This window comes from Pelobates fuscus, chromosome 2 (assembly GCF_036172605.1).
Source record: "Pelobates fuscus isolate aPelFus1 chromosome 2, aPelFus1.pri, whole genome shotgun sequence".
Classification (NCBI taxonomy): Eukaryota; Metazoa; Chordata; class Amphibia; order Anura; family Pelobatidae; genus Pelobates; species Pelobates fuscus.
In genome coordinates this window covers 302,352,017-302,373,106 of record NC_086318.1, presented here as the reverse complement: position 1 = coordinate 302,373,106, position 21,090 = coordinate 302,352,017, and the positions used below count along the sequence as shown (strand labels likewise).

General features: G+C 40.8%; 1 protein-coding gene across 2 annotated transcripts in view; it reads right to left on the bottom strand.

The window, feature by feature from the left end:
* Positions 1-200: 200 nt before the first annotated feature.
* Positions 201-21,090, bottom strand: part of MCM9 (minichromosome maintenance 9 homologous recombination repair factor) — a 99,527-nt gene continuing 78,637 nt past the window's right edge. Inside the window, exons 10-14 of one of the 2 annotated variants that reach the window (XR_010086619.1) lie at positions 17,723-17,926; positions 11,636-11,718; positions 10,431-10,576; positions 1,762-3,559; positions 201-1,564 (exon numbers count right to left, since the gene is read on the bottom strand). Coding sequence is in view for 1 of the 2 variants with exons in the window: in XM_063443468.1 (XP_063299538.1) it covers positions 2,074-3,559; positions 10,431-10,576; positions 11,636-11,718; positions 17,723-17,926 (1,919 nt within the window). In the remaining variant the exon portion in view is untranslated. Of the gene's footprint in view, positions 3,560-10,430; positions 10,577-11,635; positions 11,719-17,722; positions 17,927-21,090 lie in introns of both variants that reach the window. The other variant, XM_063443468.1, reaches the window with a different exon arrangement.

Genomic DNA, 21,090 nt, shown 5'->3' with positions numbered 1-21,090 from the left:
TGATCTCCAAAAATGCATATTTTACTAAATTGTGTTGCAGACCCTAGAACATAATGATATTAAAACTACTATTAGTTTAGATCTGGTCTCAATCATGGCATGCACGAGCAAGAAACCAATACAAAACAAGGGCACAAACAGCTTAAAAGTTAGGAATTTGTATTTTCTTGTAAATAGTCTTACCCTGTAATTAAAAAACAAAAAAAGTGCCTACTACCTTTTGCTAAGCATTTACAAAACCAATCATACATATAAATGTTGTTTTAGATTTCGTGATATTTGGAAAAACAATTTAAAGTTCAATCTCACTTGAAAGAGCCCATTTTGCTATAAATGCTCATTTAAAGAATGTGTTGGATTCTAATAGATAACATTCCAGATGCTGATTTGACTTAAAACCCATTACTGGGAGATTGGCTCTGGCTGTTGAAGTTGCATTTTAGACTCTAGCAAGCAGCATGATATCAGTTTCACAGTGGTAAGTTTTTTCCACACAGGTCAAAGCTGCGAGAAAAGGTTAAGAAGGCTCTTTGCCAACACCCGCTTGGCATGTATCTCTTGTGTATTCTGAGCTCACTCTCATATACACTGCAAATAGTTCCCAATCTCCAAAGTAACACCCTGCAACTCTCCATGCATAATACAGCCTATTAACCTTACACACAAACCATAATATATAGCAGAATTTCCATGTACTAAAATATCATACATATTTATACAAATAAAAAATACCTCACTTTTTATTGAAGTACAGTACAGTGCATGGATACATATAAATCGTTAAATTTGCATACAGCAGCACAAATTAAATATTTGAGAATATGGTTTTATCATAATCTAGAACTTCTCCTTGCATACATTTGCCTTTGCTCAAATTTTGTTGTATAATGCATGTAGCTCGATTTGTATTTAAATAAGATGGCAATTATTTGCAGTGCACGACATGAATTTTATAAAAAATGACATGGTCAATCAAATAAAGATCCCAGTCAGTAGAGCAAGACATGGTAAAGTCTGATGTGTACGACCTGGTAACACCATCCTAGTTTAAATATAACTTTTGTTCGCCTTATTAAGCCACGGTATATAAAAACAAATTATTCTCCAATTCGGTCACCCTTGGCTCATTTGGCCTAGCCTGGTACTTATTCACTTATGAATACCAGTCATGAATTATCTAATGAGCATCAAACATTCTATATGTACACTCATATACATACATCTATGTATAGTAAGGTCTGGTGAACTGTATGGGAAGCCACTCAGACAGCAGAAAACTGAAGAGAACTGGACAAAGCCAGCACTGCCACCTGCTGTACAATGGACACAAGTTATTGCAGCCTGTGTTGTGCAATAGTTTAGATCTGGGGTGGCTGTTTAGTCGATCATGATAGACTGACTAGTCGGTCTCACCAAAGCAGCAGGAACTTGCTAAGGAAGTTCCCGCAACTATCAGTAAACCAAGATATTTTGCACACAAGCAGTGCCAGTCTAATGTTGTCTGGGGGCTTGTGAGCTCAACGTGCAGAGCATTTTTACCCAGTAAAAGGAGCAGTGTCTGTCACTGCAGAACAATGTTCTGTAAATATGCTCTGCATACTGACACAGCTTGCTTTTATGTAAGGAGCTCTTAGGGTTATTTACTGAAGTGAGAATTCAAAGTGAACTGAAAGTGAATTTCAAATCAAAGGCCAGACTAACCGAACTGAAAGCATAACCAACTTTTTTTCCATTTCGGCTACTTTGACCTTAAATTTGAACTTCACTTTTAATTCTCACTTTACTGAATAAACATGTGTATGTGTCAATATAACGGGCATATTACCCAGTGAAAGGATTTGTGTCTGTCAATGCAAAACTATGTTCTGCAAATAGACAGTGTAAAAATTACACACGTTTATGTAGCGTGCTACTTATGCCAATATGCAGAGCATTTTGCCCAGGAAAAAGATCTGTGTGTTTGTGACAAAGTATTATATTCAATAATGTTTGGCCCCTTTTTTATGCCTTTTTCATTGTTCAGTTCTCTACATCTGCATCTGTAAGTAAAGCAACTGGATATAGTTATTGCGGTCAAGGTTGAAGAGTTTTATTTCCTTTTATTTCAAATTCCCAATCAAAGTCTAATGTTTCATCATCCAGGTCTGTAGAAGTAAAGAGAGACTTGCTTGTTACTAGAGTTTTGCTAGTCAGAGGCTCTAGCTCAAAACATTTCCTCTTGTGAGCAGGACCTGTCATACAAGGCAACACTTGAGCTTCTCTGTTACTGGCAACACTGGGGTGCGCTGTAGTATTATTGTCAAGTGGTGGGGAAAAGGAAAATTTTGCCAACTTCGCAAGAGTACTAGAGGAGACCTTTCTGCAGTCGGAGCCATCATTCTGCTTCCTCTCCTCAAACTTACTCTCAGAAGGTGATATTATGTCACTAAAAGATGTATTTTTAAGGGGTGGTAATGTTGGCCTGGTGGTGGCTGATACAATCTCTGTTAATGGACTTTTCATGGTGCCATTTAGAGCAGTACTTTTGTTAAACTCATTGCCCGGATTTTCACATAACATTCGGAGCTTAGATGCAGGAATATCTTTTTGCTGAGGCCGAACATTTTCCATGCCCAAGGATCTGTTTACATCTTTATTTATTTTGTCTTTATTTATGAGCATTAAAACATTGCTTGGTTCACATTCTACCTCAGGAGAAAGCACGAGTTTTGACCTTTGTTTAAATGAAAACTTGGCTAACTGAGCAATTCGAGCGATCGATTCAGAGTCCACCACATCTGTACAGTCTTCTTTCTGTTCTTTTTCACAAAGATTTTTCTTTCTTCTCCTGGAAGTAGCAGGAGTACTGTGCATTGGGCCAGAGGTTGAAGAACATATTTCCTCTGGACGACTAGTGGTGTCTTTTAAAGGAGTTGTATTTTCCTTAGTGAGTAAATCTGTATTACGTTTTTTCCACTTCTTAGAAACAAACTCTGTCACTAATTCATCTGGCAAAGTGTGAGCAGTTTCTCCACATGATCTTTCTCCAGTTGGTACACGTTCTAGTTTTTCAGTTCCACATTTACCAGCCACTTCTAAAAGGAGAGTTCTATGCTTGATCCCTGTCAGTTCAGGCTGGACAAGGGCATGAGGTTTTACAGCAGTGTGGTCTTCTGCAACTTTAGCAATAGGTGATACTAGAATGCTCTGTTGCTCATCCTGAAGGGTATCAAACCATCCTAAACTATTATCCTTGTATTGTTTCATATTCTCATCTGAAGGACTAATAATTGATGCCTGTACACTGCGAGGCTTACAAGAAGCTTCTGTCCTATTTTTATTTTGTGTGACTTGCTTAAGTAAGGGTCTTGCATCATTCCTGAATGTTTGCTCACTGCTTGCAGGCTTCCCAGGAGTTTGAAAAACTGAACATTCTCTAGGGATTGCCTGGCTTGTTATGTCTGAGGTAGAGTTGTGTCCTGACGTTCCAGGTTGTGCATCATTGTGTGATCCTTTATCATCAAAGGAGTTGCCCGCAGTCTCTGAAGGTTGACACTCACAAGAATCTTCATTTTCCTGCCTGTTTGCAAAAGATAATTAATGTATGTTTTAATTTCTTCATTTCATATTAGCTATAAAAACAAACGTGCAAATATTGGAAGTATTGCAGAAAATAAACAAATATTATGCTAACAGATGTTTAACCCCTTAAGGACAGAGCCAATTGTACAAATTGTAACCAAAACAAAATGTAAACAAAACCTGACATTTGCATAATATGTTGTTAAACCATAATTCACCTTTCATATTAAGCGCACCCACACTTATTATATATAATTTTACACAGGTAAAACAGGGTTTTCAGTTAACATCAAATATTTATCTATGAAACATAATTTAATATTAATAAAATATTTTTACAAAATTGAGAATTTATGACATTTTGTTATTTTTTTAGTTCTGCGTGGAAGTCACAATACTGTTAGTGGTTACTACAATAAAGTACACATATTTGTATTCAGCGATATCTCACAAGTAACAAAGTACCCCCTATGTACAGGTTTAATGGTGTTTTGGAAAGTTACAAGGTCAAATATAGCATGTCACATTTTTCAGTTTATACACATTGAAATTTGCCAGACTGGTTATGTTACCATTGAGACTGTATGGTAGCAGAGGAATGAGAATTACCCCCATGATAGCATACCATTTACAAAAGTAGACAACCCGAAATATTACAAATGGGGTCTGTCCAGGCTTTTTTAGTAGCCACTTAGTCATAAACACTGGCCAAAGCTAGCATTGTTTGTGTGTGAAAAATGCAAAAAAAAAAAATTTAAATGCTAATTTTGACCAGTGTTTGTGACTAAATGGCTACTAAAAAATGGAAATACAAGCCTTATATTTCAGTGCTACTTGTGCACTGTAATTATAAATGCCATGTCTACTAAATAAAGAATACAAAAATATTAAAAAAATATACTGCTAGAATGGTTTAATTATAGTTTTGTGCGGACTGTGTTTATACATAGTTCATATCTGTCTTCAGTATACCTCATTGGACTGACAACATAAAATTTTAGGTTAGTGGGGCGGAGCCAAGCAACTGATCTGGATGGCAGCATGTTGCATGAGCTCCATGCTGAAAAACTAATCAACACAAGATTAAAAGGGTTTTTTATACTGCCGAAGCCTGCATATCAAACCTGCAGCTGACCCCCACAATAGGGTGCGGAAAAACAAAAAACTTAGACCCGATAAGCCAAGAATGGGAATGATTATTGGCGACAGGCCCAGAACGGGGTAGACTCTAAAATGGCCAACTTCTCAGATGACCTTTCACTGGGAACAGAAGAGGGGCACACGCAGGAGCGGAGGGCTCTTAAGCCTACCACCTCTCACCCATGAAAGATCGGCTTGTAGATCTCCAGGGTACCATCCAGGCTGACATGACCCAGCTCCGAAAAGATCTGCAAAGCCTAACGAACCGCATGGGAGCTTTGGAGAGCAACACCCACCAAAACACCCAGCAAACAGCCCAACTTCAATTGGCAGTGCAAGACCTGCAAATCCAACAAGCAAAAACAGACCAAGGGTTTGCGGTGCTGGAGGACCAGAGGTGCAGACTAAACCTCAAGATAAGAGGTATATCGGAGGAGACTCCGGAGATAGATCTTATACAGCGACTCCTCACAGCGCTACTACCCCCAAGCAAGCTAAACTGGTGGGACTGGAGGGGATATTCCGCCTGCAGAAACCAGCGAAAGCACGGACCTCAGCACCGAGAGACCTCTTAGTACGATTCCAAAGCAGCTGTCATGAACGCAGTCTGGAGAAGCACTCAGCGTACACCTTTAAAGGTATGCCGCTTACGTTCTACGTAGACATGTCCGGGAACACAATAATAATAATAATAATAAAATATTTAACCAGGAAAGGTACATACAGATTGCTCTGGTTTTCAAGTACGTTCTGGAGATGTTACCTTAGCCCAACATCCAGGGGTGGGCATGGAGAAGATGCAGCGCATGTTAGAAATTCAACACGGCACCGCAACATATTCTGTCCGGGATCTCCAGGAAGCAAAGGATCTTCTCCCAACACTGGGACTGCCAATGGACACCCTGGTCAGAGTATGACCAGGAACTACCACCTCCCCAACCCACACATGGAATTCCACAGCAGTGCTTCCATTCGTACCCCGGAGGACAAAACCAGATGTCTATGTGGCTGCCACCACTTAAAATGCTCCTGTATGCCTGCAGAGACAGGCTTGTATTTACCCATCACAAAGTTTCATATACTTTTCTGTTGATGTTATAATGATATAATTTTACTGCCACTCTTACCAGCTACTGCTTATTATATGTTGTATACATAAGGACTTTGGTACAGAGGGCAGGACACAACTACCGCATTCCTAAGCATGCAGAGCATCATACTGATGCAGGAACATCTAAAAACCCCTGCGACACCTACAACCACAGGGTACAGGGATACGCGCACAATACATGAGCGACGCCCCACCTCTCGTACTAAATAGAGAGGACCCTCTCAAAGCCCCATAGCACACAGCATTGGAGAGGCATTACCCCAACAGGTCAGCACGCACACACACACACCAACCCCTATTGTCTAAGAGCGGAACCTAAACTAACCCAGAATTCAACGTTAACCCTATAATTGATATGACCACAATGCTCAACGACCATACATGAACAACACTGAACCCCATCATCCAACCTGAGAGCTATCCTCACACTCACGATGGCATTGACCCCCCCACATTAATCCATTCATAACAGGACCACCAATTTATAGTAACATTATATTATTGTAAATAAGTCAAATAAGATTGGTTAAGGCTGTGGGTGATGTCCTCGGATTATGGGTCAAACTTTTTTTGACCAGTTTGTACCTAATCAATGGTCTCTTGAAGGCACCCAAAGTGAAATTGGATATTAGAAATATCCATTTACCATGCGAAAAGTGTTGAGCGGCAATTTACCCGTGGCGCCTGTAACTTGCATTGTGGTATGTTGCATTTTTTTTTAACATGTCAGGAGGCTTCATATTTGCATTAACTTTCTTTACTAACTCCATATCAGCAAAGAAAGAACCAATCAGACACAGAGTGTATATAATGGAACACATATGCAAAGCACTTCCAATTTCAGGGGCTCGGATTATGGAAGAGGTAGCAGAGGACGTGCCCAAGCAAAGTTCACCTCTGGTACGTCCTTTTCCTTCTACCCCTCTTTCCACTGTTCAGATTGCAGGTTGTGTTTCTGCTTTTTTTCCCAAAACTGGGCAGATCTTTCCACGGACGCTTGGATTCTGCAGACAGTTCGCAGATACCGAATAGAATTCGGTTCCTGTTCAATCACATCTGCCCCGTCCACTGCAATGTGTGGCCGCCGACACTCGACTCATAGATCTGGAGCTTCGGGAACTTCGCTTTAAAGGAGCCATTCAACCGGCATTGGATACCGGATGCTTCTTCAGCAACATATTCCTGGTCAGGAAGAAATCTGGGGAATTTCGTCCGGTCATCAACCTGCAGGAATTGAACGCATGGGTCGTTTACACACACTTCAATACGTCCATCCCTCTCCGTCTCCTCGCACGGATAGTGGGCCTTCTGTCATCTTCCATACGGGCGATATTTCCGGGACCCCTGCATTATTGGGCCATGCAAAGACCTCAAGGCTCATGCCCTCCACAGGAAACCCACATACTATCTACCGGTCCCAGTATCGGACAAAGTTCACTCCGAACTCCAATGGTGGCTGAACTGCACGCAGGCCTGGAACTTCTGTGCGATATTCGGCAATCGCCCGGAATTCGTGTTGGAATGAGATGCCAGCCGCTGGGGAGCCACTGACAGAGTGGTATCCAAAGGAGGCGTTTGGACTCCACAAGAGCTTTCCACGCACGTCAACTGCCTGGAACTCCTGGTGGGATCATTCGCGATCCCCAGTCTAACGAAAGGCAGATCGAATTGTTGCATTCTGCTTCGGATGGACAATGTCTCTGCGGTGCACTATATCAATCACCTCAGGGACCCTAACTCTCTGGTGGACTTAACGAATTAGATCTTCGAATACTGCCTCCCTCGCAACATCACCCTGATGGTGGAACACCTACCAGGAGAATTCAATCTCACTGCAGATTGGTTTTCACGACACTGGAGGGACGGCGCCTCACTGGAGTACCGGAAAGGTCCACTTCATCTCTACTTGTTTGTCTTGTTCATTTTTAAGTTGAGGGATCAACACGGACAATTTTAGAATAAAAGTTCTAATTAAAAATCATAATTGCTTCATTGCCTGGTGGAATTAGACAATTAATTATTTGTGAGTGTCTTTGAATAATGTAAAGATGAGAGTTAAGGGTGCGAAATAACAATTGTATTGACTGTTCATCCAAGCATGTGTATTTTCCTCTCGCTATATATTTATGTTAAGCTAGTAATATATTTTTTATTCAACTTAATTAAGAATGTAGGCAGTGAATTGCAATTTAGTTTCTAAGTTGTCATAGGATAATTTTAGGATTAGTTAACCTAAAATCTGCCATCATGTTACAGCGGCACTGTCATGACCGAATCCAGTTTTTGTGGTTTTTAACCCCCCGACTACACTACATCTAATTGTCCCCTTAGTAACCCCCAAATGCCCCTAAGCCCCCCATATTACCTATTTTTTCATCTTTAATTCGTGCCCGGACCTATGTCCTAGGCGCCGGCCATCTTTGTGTGGGTAGATGAAGTCCCTGATATGTCATCTGCCCACACTAGATAGCGCTGTGAAATTCCTGTGCACGCCCAATTAAACACAGACAGAAAGACGAATAAATGAAGACCTATTCGTTTGTTCGGTTTATTACAAGGAGGGAGCTACCAGTGCGCGGCTTCCTCCCTGTAATATGTATAAATAGAAGCGGCAGGGAGCAGTGCTCATCGCCACTTCCTAAGCCCCCCATATGGCAGAGTCAACCATGGTTCCTGTACCTACTGGAACTGTCCCACGAGGATCCACTACTTTTGCTGGACGAACAGACACTTCTCAGGAACCCGAGTTGGGAGCCACATCCTATGCTCATGGACTGATGCCTACTCCTTGTGGCTTGGAGTGTTTCCGGCACACTGGAGACTTTTTGCAAATGGCTAAGGATCTGCTGTGGGACTCATGGGCGCCTGGGACAAGGAAATGTTACCTCTCCGCCTGGCAGTCATGGTCCAGTTGGTGTGTGGGACAGGGCCTCGATCCCTTTACTGCCCTTATTTCTGCGATCCTAAATTTCCTATCCTCTCTTTTCCTCAGGGAAGTCTTACCTGTCTATTAACGTGGTCCGTTCGGCCATTTCAGCTGCCCGGTGGGCCAGGATCCTTTGGTTTGTCAATTACTCCACAGACTCAGACTACGGTGCCCACCAGGCCCTAAGTATGCTCAACTCTGGGACTTAGCGTTGTGGTCCGGTTTTTACGTAAATGGTCGACAAATGATAAGCTTTCGCTGCGGCAGCTCACTGCGAAGTTTACTACCATGCTCTGCTCGGTCTCATTTTGGAGAGTTTTGTATTTTCGTGCTTTCGATGTGAACGCGTTCTCCTTCTCTCCCAAAGGAGTTTCCCGCCGTACGAAGTTGGACTCGGTCCCGGTCTTCTACCCCATTTTCCCCTGCTGACCCACAACTCTGTGTCGTTGCGGCGCTATGTTGAGGCTACCGCGACGCTGTGGCCCTCTACATCACATCAGTTACTCATCTCATATGTTCACCCTCATGGCCCAGTCTCTGTCACTTCTTTGGCCAGATGAGTTCGCTGGCCGGGATTGACCCGGTATCGGGGCACACTCTTTACGCGGGGCGCGGCCTCCTCTGCATTTTTGGCGGGTGCTTTTTTGACTGACATTCTTCGTGCTGCAGATTGGATGCGAGAGTCCACATTTCGAACTTTCTACTTTCGACCGTCGTTGAACGCAGTCTTTTCTCTTCTCTCTCAGTGTTAAAATTGCAAATATGAAGCCTCCTGCCGTGTTATAAAATTGAAAATTATGCTAGCTTTAGTGTACCTATAATCTCAATAATGACAGGAGGCGAATATTTCCCACTCTATTTCTAAGTTCTTCCCACTCTTTCATTCTGTTTTTCCAAATTATTCTCACCTTCTGTTTTTCTGTGTGTCCCTCATGCTCAGGGACGGGGCTTATTGGTCTCCGATGCTTTGGTTAATATTGCATTATCGTGGGGTTTTGGTCTACTGTCGTGTTTAGTTATATTATTAGCATAGATCAGTCAGGTTACATGCTTCAGAAGTTTCCACGGGTGGACTAACAACCTATCACACACTCTCTCTTTCCAGTTTGACTCGTTTCTGGAACTCAAGCTCAAATAGAGCTAATCTCCTTATCGTGGGTTATGGTAGGAATTTGTTCGCCTTATCGGTTTCAAGCCTGAAACTGGACTGCTTCTATGGAGTTAGTAAAGAAAGTTAATGCAAATATTCGCCTCCTGTCATTATTAAAATTAAGATTATAGGTACACTAAAGCTAGCATAATTTAGCAAAATACACTGTAACTTTTCTGTTTTGTTGTTGATACATGTTGTACTATGTACTTACTGACTATTGGGTTGTATAGTATGACAAATCACATAGTATAAAGTATGATTTATAAATAAAAACGAAATTCATTCATATTTGGATGGCCTTGGTAATGCCTGGTTTTAAGCAAGTCATGGTTTAATCCACATCTGTGGGATGCTGCCTGCAGTCTAGCAGTACCATTACTGAAGCATTGGCATGCAGTTGTTTTGGTGCTTAGACTGCTCCCTTTTGTGTTAAATGGACAGGCAAAAACACTTCAGAATTATGAGAACTAAACTCATCGAAGTGATATTGTAAGCAATGGTATTCCAGTCTCTGATAATGAAAGTGGATGTGTATTTACCTAATCAGCCTTTGTAGCTCTTCACTTAACAAGTTTTGAAGACCAAGTCTTTCCAAGAGAAGTTCACACTGAATCTGATATTGCTCACGTGGGTTGTCTGGAAATGATGTGTGCAGAGCATTAACCCCTCCAAGTAATGCTCCACCCTGGAGTAACAGAAAAGGTTTAAAACACACACACACACAAAAAACAATAAAGCATCAATGCAAATGACAGCATAGTGTTTAGCATATGGTCAAAAAGGTGGGTTTGTGTTGGCAAGTAGAAGTACTATGCTGAGCTATAGACAAGTTTGTGAGACAAGATTTTTTTGAGTCGTAAAGGAGTAATTCATTAAAGGGTTACTCCAACCACTTGCCGGCTATGTGAGGTTTCCAGCAATGCTTCAATCCTAACCAGGAGTGCAACTTGCTAACAAAGTGCGTGCGCATGACAGGGTGCGTATGATGTCAATGCACTGTTAGTAATACATAGCCGGCAAGTGAGAGGGTGTCCAGGAGGGAAGCTTCACCTGAGCAGTTTTACCAACCTCAAATAGCCGGCAAGTGAGAGGGTGTCTGCCTGCTGTTTTCACTGCAGGTAAAACCTTCACCTGAGGGTTTTTACCAGCCTGCTGTTTTCATTGCTGATTGGAATAAAGTCTGAGTATTTTTACCACAGTCCTTGGTAAATCTAGTTAGGAGTACTCTCTGTGAGTGCTTCTCCTTACTTTATGTCAACTAGCGATATTGCCCTATTGTATATTGCCCTTTTTCTTTTTTTACATGTGATACTAAGTTGAAGCTATCTAACTGCATAATCTATGTATGTGGCTATATACTGATGTAAGTGGATTGTTGCAATTTACACTTTGCATTATTTTTACACAGTTATTTATAGCACTTTGTTGTATTTGCACATTATTGCATTAGCAAGTTTGGTATAGTGCACTTTAATAAGTATTGTTTGCATTTTATTCATATACACTTTTTTTCACTTATGTGTATTATAAATTAGTTGGTTTGAACATCACATTGCACTATTTGAGTATTATATTAAAGACACAGAGCACCTTTTTTATTTTTTTTAAATTTTTTTTGAGTGTTATAAGCTTGTACACTGTGGTAAGGTGTGGCTTTTTAAGTTATAGTTTATTTTTATTTTCTTATTATTTTTTTTTAGTGCCTATATTTTTACTTGTTTCGTTTATTTAGACCACAACCTACCTGCATCGAGGACTCCATGACTGATACAACCGTTATGGCATCTTCCACAGTCACAATATCCCTGTACATCAATCGAGCATGAGCTGAGAAAAAAAAAAAGAAAGAACATGTCTAAATATATTATAAAATAACCAACGAGCAGGCCCCACTGTATGATCTCATGGTCTTGGTTAATGCAATAGTTAAAGGGACTCTCCAGTGCCAGGAAAACAAATAATTTCCTGGCACTGCAAGTCCCCTCTCCCTCCCAACCCCATCCCAAGTTGCTGAAGGGGTTAAAACCCCATTCGGTGACTTACCTGAATCCAGCACCAATGTCCCTCAGCAGTTTTTTATGAAAACTGCAATAATTACACTTGCAGGGTTAAGGTTAGTGGGAGTTGGCACCCAGACCACTCTAATGGGCAGAAGTGGTCTGGATGCTTGGAGTGTCCCTTTAATTACTATTTCAACATTGTGCCAATAATTCCTGTATGAATAGGATGGGACTGTTCTTCCCAGGCCCTTTAAACTCACTTAAGGATATAAATCAGAGCACGATTTCTAGCACATGGTGATCTAGTAAACTGGTTACAAGAGCTCATACCATTCTCCAATAAAGCTAATAATCTATCCCCACATATGTCATAATATGAAGTATATTATATTACCAAACTTTCACATAAATGCATTAATGATAAGACTCAGGCCACCTGTGCTGCCATTCACTACTACACTGTTTCTTGGCGTCATCTCCCAAGTTGTCTTCTATCACCATCTGGCCTAGAGCTTCTCTTGCTATATCTAGGTCATTTTCACTATACACATCCCTTCCATGGGAAAATATTTACAGCCCCACACATAACATGGTAAATCAGATTTACCATGGAGAAATTATTTTACCAATAAATAAGGTGAACCTTTGGTTAAACAGGGTAACCAGATCTATTATGTTAGTGGGATAAATATTCTCTAAATGTTCTCCACTCCCCCCTTAATCCCAGTTTAATGGTTTTTCTCATCCCCTCTAATGTCTCTCTATCATACCCAAGCCACTTTCTACCATTCCTGCCCACTTTCTTCTATCATCTCAGCCCTCTGATGATTTTGCCTTCCTAATAACTTTACATTGTTTAAAAAACATTTTCCTAAATCTCTATTTTTTCCTCTTGTATTTTTTAAAGGATGTATATTGCTCTACCTACTAACAAAAGTTAATCACTCAAAAGTATCTTGGATAGTGATATCGCGAACATAACATTTTTCGTTCGCAAATGGCGAACGCGAACTTCCGCAAAAGTTTGCGAACGGGCGAACCGCGCAAACCGCCATAGACTTCAATAGGCAGGGGAATTTTAAAACCCACAGGGACTCTTTCTGGCCACAATAGTGATGGAAAAGTTGTTTCAAGGGGACTAACACCTGGACTGTGGCATGCCGGAGGGGGATCCATGGCAAAACTCCCATGGAAAATTACATAGTTGATGCAGAGTCTGGTTTTAATCCATAAAGGGCATAAACAACACCAAGGGTCCCCGAAAGGTGACAACAAGCCCCTTGTATTTTTTTTTATTTTTTTTTTAAATGTACACTACTGATACACCAGATATGAGTTGCACTGGTGTGACACTGTGCCCTGGCAGGCCCTGAAACGCACACGTGTGAAGGAAACTGACTGCTATTATATTACAGGAAAAAAAAAAAAAGGGCTATTTGGGATGCTGTCCTTACAGCAGAAATCAGATGAGCTAAGCGAAGCAGTCCCCATTAAAATCCACCAACGCAAAAGGCGTCGAAGACAGGACCGGAGGCACAAACAGAAATGCAGAGCCTGCCCCACGTCAAGCACTCGCCTCCACCTTAAGCCACCACAATCCCGCACCGGACGTGAAGCACCACCGGGACAGATCCGACCACCCGACAAAACAGGCCACCACCTCAAGCCACGAACTCGGCACTCAGCCAGAGACTTGCCTTTGTTGTTCCAGGTATCAAGGACTCCCAGGGTCTGCACCTGGCGCCCAGAAGGGATCGGATGAGCACAAGCAGTAAACAGCAGCCTACCAAGCATGTCCCACTATAGCCGATCCTCCACACCATGCCTTTGATCACATGAACTGCTCTCTGCACATTAACTAATCGTAAAGTAGCAAGCGTTTAAACATGTCATTATTTCACCTCCTAAAGAGTTTATTGTCGTAGTTCCTTACATGCCTTTACCTTAACCGTTCATGTATTATGTTATTCACTAGTCTCATCTCATGGGGCGACTCACACCTGATTTATAACTAGTGGTGGAGCTGCTGATATAAATACACAGTTGATAACGTGCAAGCTACACCCTAAACACGACAGCCATCTTTCACAACAATGTACTGCTATATACTCATACCCTCAGTGCAACTAGCCATGATATACGCACGTTCAGCCTAGCATGCTCAAATATAACACACTTCTGTCTAAAAAAAAAAAAAAAAAAAAAATGCAGCTTCCGAATGAATCTAAAATGGATGCTGTCCAGGAGGTGAGAGGGTCTGAGAGGGAGGGTCTGCTGCTGATTGGCTGGAATGTGTCTGCTGACTGTGAGGTACAGGGTCAAAGTTTACTCAATGATGATGAATACGGGGCGGACCGAACATCGCATATGTTCGCCATTCGTGTCGAACGCGAACAAGCTATGTTCGCCAGGAACTATTCGCCAGCGAACTATTTGGGACATCTCTAGTCAGGATAGATGCCTCTGGAAAGGGAGGTACGGGTTGAGATGGTACGCATACCAGTGTCTCATGGGCCAAATAAGCCTTTCTGGACAAAAGTGTCTGATGGGCCTGGGCAATCTGGTCCATACGGTGATCCTGTTCTTAAAATCTTGCCTCATAGGAGGCCATTTGCTGTCCTAAACCTGCAGGGCCCATGGTCCTATCATAATGTCATAATGTCATGATGTAATACCCCAACATGCAGAGTTTAGGATAGCAAGGGACAAGACTAGGATATAACTTATTACCTGGACTTAGAATGGCCAGACTAAACGTCAGACAGAGATAAAGCGTAATCAGAAACGAGACGAGGTCATGGTAACAGAGAGACTACGAAAATGAGAACAAGCCAGCGTCAGGTAGATGGTAATCAGTCACACGGGCAAACAAGACAGGAAAGGGTTAAAGATAAATTCAGAGTCAAGAACAAAGCCATGGCCAATACCAAAATAAACAAAATAGATCAAGGAACGCACTAAAGGGTACTGACACAGAAACCACGATAGGACAAAGTGGATAGGGCTAGGGAAGTTTAAATATCCTTTAACATTTGATTGGCCCACGTCATGCCTACGCCCCCAAAACGTTTGTGTGTGGGGGTTCTGGAATGACGTGGGCCAATGGGAGCCTGAATCAACTTTTGGCTCCCACTGCCCCGTTAAGAGTGAGCTTGTGACTCAAGCTTGTGACTGGAGCCGTGCTCCTAGTGTCAGCCGGGCCACGTGACCGATCACTGGGGTCAGTGCACGCGGCTAAGTGAGAAGAGGAGATCAAGCCGCATGTGGCTCGTGTGGGGGCAGGAGTGATCAAGCCACGCGCGGCTCAAGCTTAGGAGCCAGGTCGGTCCCAGGATATGGTAAATACAGCCACAACCACTTATCCCTATCACACACCTTTCCTAACGTCCTATCCCATTAAAAGCATATTACCGCGTATTTAATAAAACAGATAGACCCCCAACTTCATCCAGGTTACAGATCGATGGTTCGATATTCTTAGCCCTCTCTGATTTACTGTACACGACTATTCGATATTCCCACAAATTTTATATAGCATTTTATGTTTGTTTGAGACCACCTTAAAAATATTGGATATCGCTAAAAATCATGATCACTATATACTTTCTCTACAAACCGCTAAAACTAACCAAACTACTCATCCATCTGCTATACCACCTTATCCCACCTAGAACTACTTGACTATTACTTACCCACACTCAGTCATGCCACACACATTTCACCACTACTCACACTGAATCCCTCTGACTACGGCTAAATTCATCTTCTACATCAGAACACTACTCCTAAGATTGGGTTGTATCCATGTCTAGGGTCTTTCATTTAGAATAGGGGCAGCTTCGGTCTCCTTCAACACTGACACTCCAGTGCATATTATTAAAAGATTGGGCAGATGGAAATCCTCAGTCTACAACCAATATATTCCTCATCCCCGAGAAAGAAATGAGGAAAGCTTTTAAAAGTTTGGCTTTGTAAATTTGATGCAATAAGTGTGTTTTTCTTTAATACCTTTTCACCCTCTTTGCATGAACCTGATTTACATATATTACTAATATGTTTCTGAATATATATATTATATTATTCACTCACTCACTCTCTGGGCCGGCCTAAGACATCATGCTGCCTAGGTCCAACGATAAATGACTATGGGAGATAATGTATAATAAACACAGGTTACTGGCTATGGGGGGGATAATGTATAATAAACACGTTACTGGCTATGGGAGGATAATGTATAATAAACACAGGTTACTGGCTATGGGAGGATAATGTATAATAAGCACAGGTTACTGGCTATGGGGGGATAATGTATAATAAACACGTTACTGGCTATGGGAGGATAATGTATAATAAACACAGGTTACTGGCTATGGGAGGATAATGTATAATAAACACAGGTTACTGGCTATGTGGGGATAATGTATAATAAACACAGGTTACTGGCTATGGGAGGGATAATGTATAATAAACACAGGTTACTGGCTATGGGAGGGATAATGTATAATAAACACAGGTTACTGGCTATGGGAGGGATAATGTATAATAAACACAGGTTACTGGCTATGGGGGGATAATGTATAATAAACACAGGTTACTGGCTATGGGGGGATAATGTATAATAAACACAGGTTACTGGCTATGGGGGGGATAATGTATAATAAACACAGGTTACTGGCTATGGGGGGATAATGTATAATAAACACGTTACTGGCTATGGGAGGATAATGTATAATAAACACAGGTTACTGGCTATGGGAGGATAATGTATAATAAACAGGTTACTGGCTATGAGGGGGTAATGTATAATAAACACAGGTTACTGGCTATGGGAGGATAATGTATAATAAACACAGGTTACTGGCTATGGGGAGGATAATGTATAATAAGCACAGGTTACTGGCTATGGGGGGATAATGTATAATAAACACAGGTTACTGGCTAATCCATTGTCTTTATTAGTACAATAAATCCATTCTAATTTTCTCCACTTCCATGAATCTCCTTTTTCTACCCATGTGGTTCCATGTTTGTATGTGCAGCATTTTATAAAACCTTGGTTAAAGATTGGCCATTTCCATGTATGTTTGATTTTTAATGATAGTCATGACAGGTTTACTTTAAGAAATAAATGGCCTCTTCTTGAGTCATGAATTCATCACGTATTAAAGGCATGCTAAACACTCAGCTGATGTGGTCACCATTATAACTTTTTTTGGGGTGTCATTTGTAATAAACACACCCAATTCTCTCCTATCTTCTACTCCTCCAAAAATAATAGCCTTTGGCATCCGGAAGTAGGATCCACCCAAAGGACCTGCTGTATAGAGGAGCAGGAAAACCATGTGTAAGATGTTTTCTTCACAGTGTGCTGAGAACTGATTGCTAAGTGAGGGGACCATACTGTTATTTAAACTTCTTTAAAAATCTGTACATTGGTTAGGAATTCTACTAGCACAACATTTAGACTCAATTTCATGGCCTTTTCAGATTTATATATTTATGGATTTGTTGGAGTTAGACCGTTTCACACACAATAACATATTGCACTAAAACAAGGACACATATGTCCAAAACCTGGACAAAGCGCACACTCACTGAGATCATTACATCCGGGATGTTGCTCCTGGAAAGAAACAAAGGATGGAGGCAATCTGGATTACAATAGAAACAGTATGTACTGTGTAATACGTTTTATGCTGGTTTGATTTTCAGATCATAGTCTAATGACACAAGTAAGTGAAATATATTATTGCAGACCACCTGAAAAGGAACCAGCTATAAGACAAACTATAACCTTTAATAACCTGTTCTAGCTTTAAATGGAGCCCCACCTTCTGCAAGACGTATCAAACTCTCTAGGAGACGGATGGTGGTCCTTGCAGCATTCCGTGAGTCACTTTGTCTTTGCAGCTGGTAATAACGCACTAGGATTGCATTGGCACCATCAGACATCTTGGGTTGCAGACTCTTTATAAGACAGAAATACGTTTTCATTTTTTCCATGCTCCAGAGCTTATCAGATTTGCGAGAGCAGCCTGAAAGGAAGAGGAAATACACATCTGAGCGTGTAAAGTGGTGTGTTAACTGCACTCAATCTCCGTTATAATCTGCTATATAGGCAGGCTGGGCTGATACCAGCAGTTTTATTTATTTATTTTTGTATCTGTAAAAAGATATCAGTGCCGGCTTTGAAACTGCACTATCGAAAAAATTGGTGGGAGATGAAACTGATGTCAGAACACCAGAGACATACAAAATACCTCATGTACACTTAACTGCTGCAGTAATGGGGGGCTCACATGCTTACGAGCTGCTACTAGCATGGGGTAACTTGAGTATGTCTATGGGAGTTCCACATTATGTGTCATTAAAAGACAAATAAATTAGTTTGTTCTGCATTACATGTGAGTCAGGCATTTAAAATGTTTAAGGGACACTATAGTCACTCGAACAACTACAGCTTAATGTAGTTGTTCTGGTGAGTATAGTCAGTCCCTGCAGGCTTCTTGCTGTAAACATTGCTTTCTCAGAGAAAACGCAGTGTTTATATTGCTCCCTAAGAACATCTCTAGTGGCAGTCACTCAGAAAGCCACTAGATGTGCTGCAAGATACAAGAGACCCTGCACACAGGTTCCACACTACGATCCGGCCTTTAAACCAAGAGGTGCTCCATACCAAAATGGATACCGCAACTCCAAACAATCACAAGAGAAAAAAGGAAAGTATAGGCAGCACTCTGATGGTGCAAGCTTTAACCCCACTAAAATAGTACAAAGTTTCGGCTCACATGAGCCTTAATCATGCATAAAAAACGGTTCGGTGTGTATGAATAGGCTCATAAACAGGTTCCTCGCAAATTAATTAATTACATACTAATAAATTACATATAAATGTGACTCTATATAAAAATATATAAACAAAAACTGTTTTATTTTATATATTTTTATATAGAGTCACATTTATACGTAATTAAAAGCCTGCTGTTTTTTTCTTTTATATAGTCACAATTATATGTAATTAATTGGTATGTAATTAATAAATTTGGGAAAACCTTTTTATACACACTGAACCTTTGTATCTTTTATGCATGATTAAAGCTCATGTGAGCCGAAACGTAGCATTATTTTAGTGGGGTTAAATCTTTGGGTAACTGACACTCACCTGATAATGAGGAGTCCTATTGGCAGCTTTTAAACAGATCATACAGTCAGAGGTCGTAATAAAAAAAGCATACTCATAATCTATGTTAAATTGAATCACTACAAAGTGATTTTCGTTTAACAAAAAACAATATTAACTTGAAACTGGTGATATATTACTGAGCAAAAGAAAACCAAACCTGGAATTTGCGCTATAAATCTGTTCAACCATAATTCACCTGACCAAACACTGTTAGTGTTAATATTTGTTTGTGTGTGAAAAATGCAAACAACTAATTTGAACGCCAATTTTAGCCAGTGTTTGTGACTAAGTGGCTACTAAAAAAGACTGGACATACCCCATTTGTAATACCTTGGGTTGTCTACTATTGCAAATGGTATGCCTTCATAGGGGTAATTTTCATTCCTGGGCTACCATATGGTCTCAAAGGCAAGTAGCCAATCTGCCGAATTTCTATGTGAAAAAACTGAAACGCAAGCCATATATTTGACTCTAACTTTTTAAAACACCATAAAACCTGTATATGGGAGGCACTGTTACACTCGGGAGACTTCGCTGAATACAAATAGTAGTGTTTCAAAACATTAAAACGTATCACAACAATTATAAGTATATATATGTGCCATTTGTGTGTGAAAAATGCAAAAAAAAATTCACTTTCACTGATGATAGCATCGTTGTAAAACATTTTACTGTTTTGAAACACTAATATTTGTATTCAGTGAAGTATTCTGAGTAAAACAGTGTATGTGTATGTATATATGTGTTTATATATACTTAGATCATATATATTATCAATATATATATATATATGATCTAAGTATATATAATTTAATTTTAAACGGTTTTAAACGGTTTGTGTTTTTTTTGGTTTTTTTTAAGGCAGCAGGGGGAGTACCTGTCATTACAGCATGCGGTCCATATGATTGTGAGGTCCTCGCGATCATATGGCCCAGGAGAGACGGAACGGGAGCAGGGGAACTCCCTGGGATGCCAGGTGAGTCTCCCCACTGTGATCGCCGGCGTGGGATCGCCAGTGACCAGGTAAGTGAATAGGACGGCGGGGACGTGCAATGCCGCCCCTGGCGTTTAGAGCCGGGTCCCCAAGGACAGCATAGCACGTCCGCCGTCCTTAAGGGGTTAGTGTTATAATAAAATAAAAGTATTTGTATTCAGAGATGTCTCACACGTATAAAAGTACCCACCATGTACAGATTTTAAGGAGTTTTGAAGAGTTACAGTGTCAAATATAGGGCTTTCCCCTTTTTCATTTTTACACATTGAAATTTGCCAGATGCTGCCTTTGAGATCGTGTGGTAGACCAGGAATGAAAATTAACCCCAGCATGGCATACCATTTGCAAACACAGACAACCCAGGGTATTCAAAATGGAGTATGGTCCGTCTTTTTTAGTGGCCACTTTGCCATAAGCCTTGGCCAAAGTTAGCGTTGATATTAGTTTTTTTAATTTTTCACACAAAGACCGCACTTTCATTTAATATACCATCGTCATTATACATATATTTGTGTTAAGCGATGTCTCACAAGTAGAACAGCACCTTCCTGTGAAGGTATTATGGGGTTTTGGAAAATTACAGGGTCAAATAAAGGGCTTTCCCATTTCAGTTTGATTGGTTATGTGGCCTATGTTGCCTTTAAGATCATATGGCAGCCCAGGAATAAGAATTACCCCCATCATGGCATATCATTCACAAAAGAAGAAAACCAAGGGTATTCAGAATTGGGTAAGTCCAGTCTTTTGTAGTAGCCACTTAGTCACAAACCCTAGACAAAGTTAGTTTTCATATTATTTTTGCATTTTTCACACACAAACTGCGCTTTCACTGATGATATCATCATTACAAGTTTTAGCGCTTTAAAACACTCATATTTGTGTTCATCTTAGTCTCATGAGTACAACAGTACCCCACATGTAGAGGGTTTATGGTGTTTTGGAAAGTTACACAGCCGGTCATCTTCTGACGTTCAACCTCCAGGTCTTTCTAAGTCTTTTCTAGGTCTTTCTAAGCCAGGACC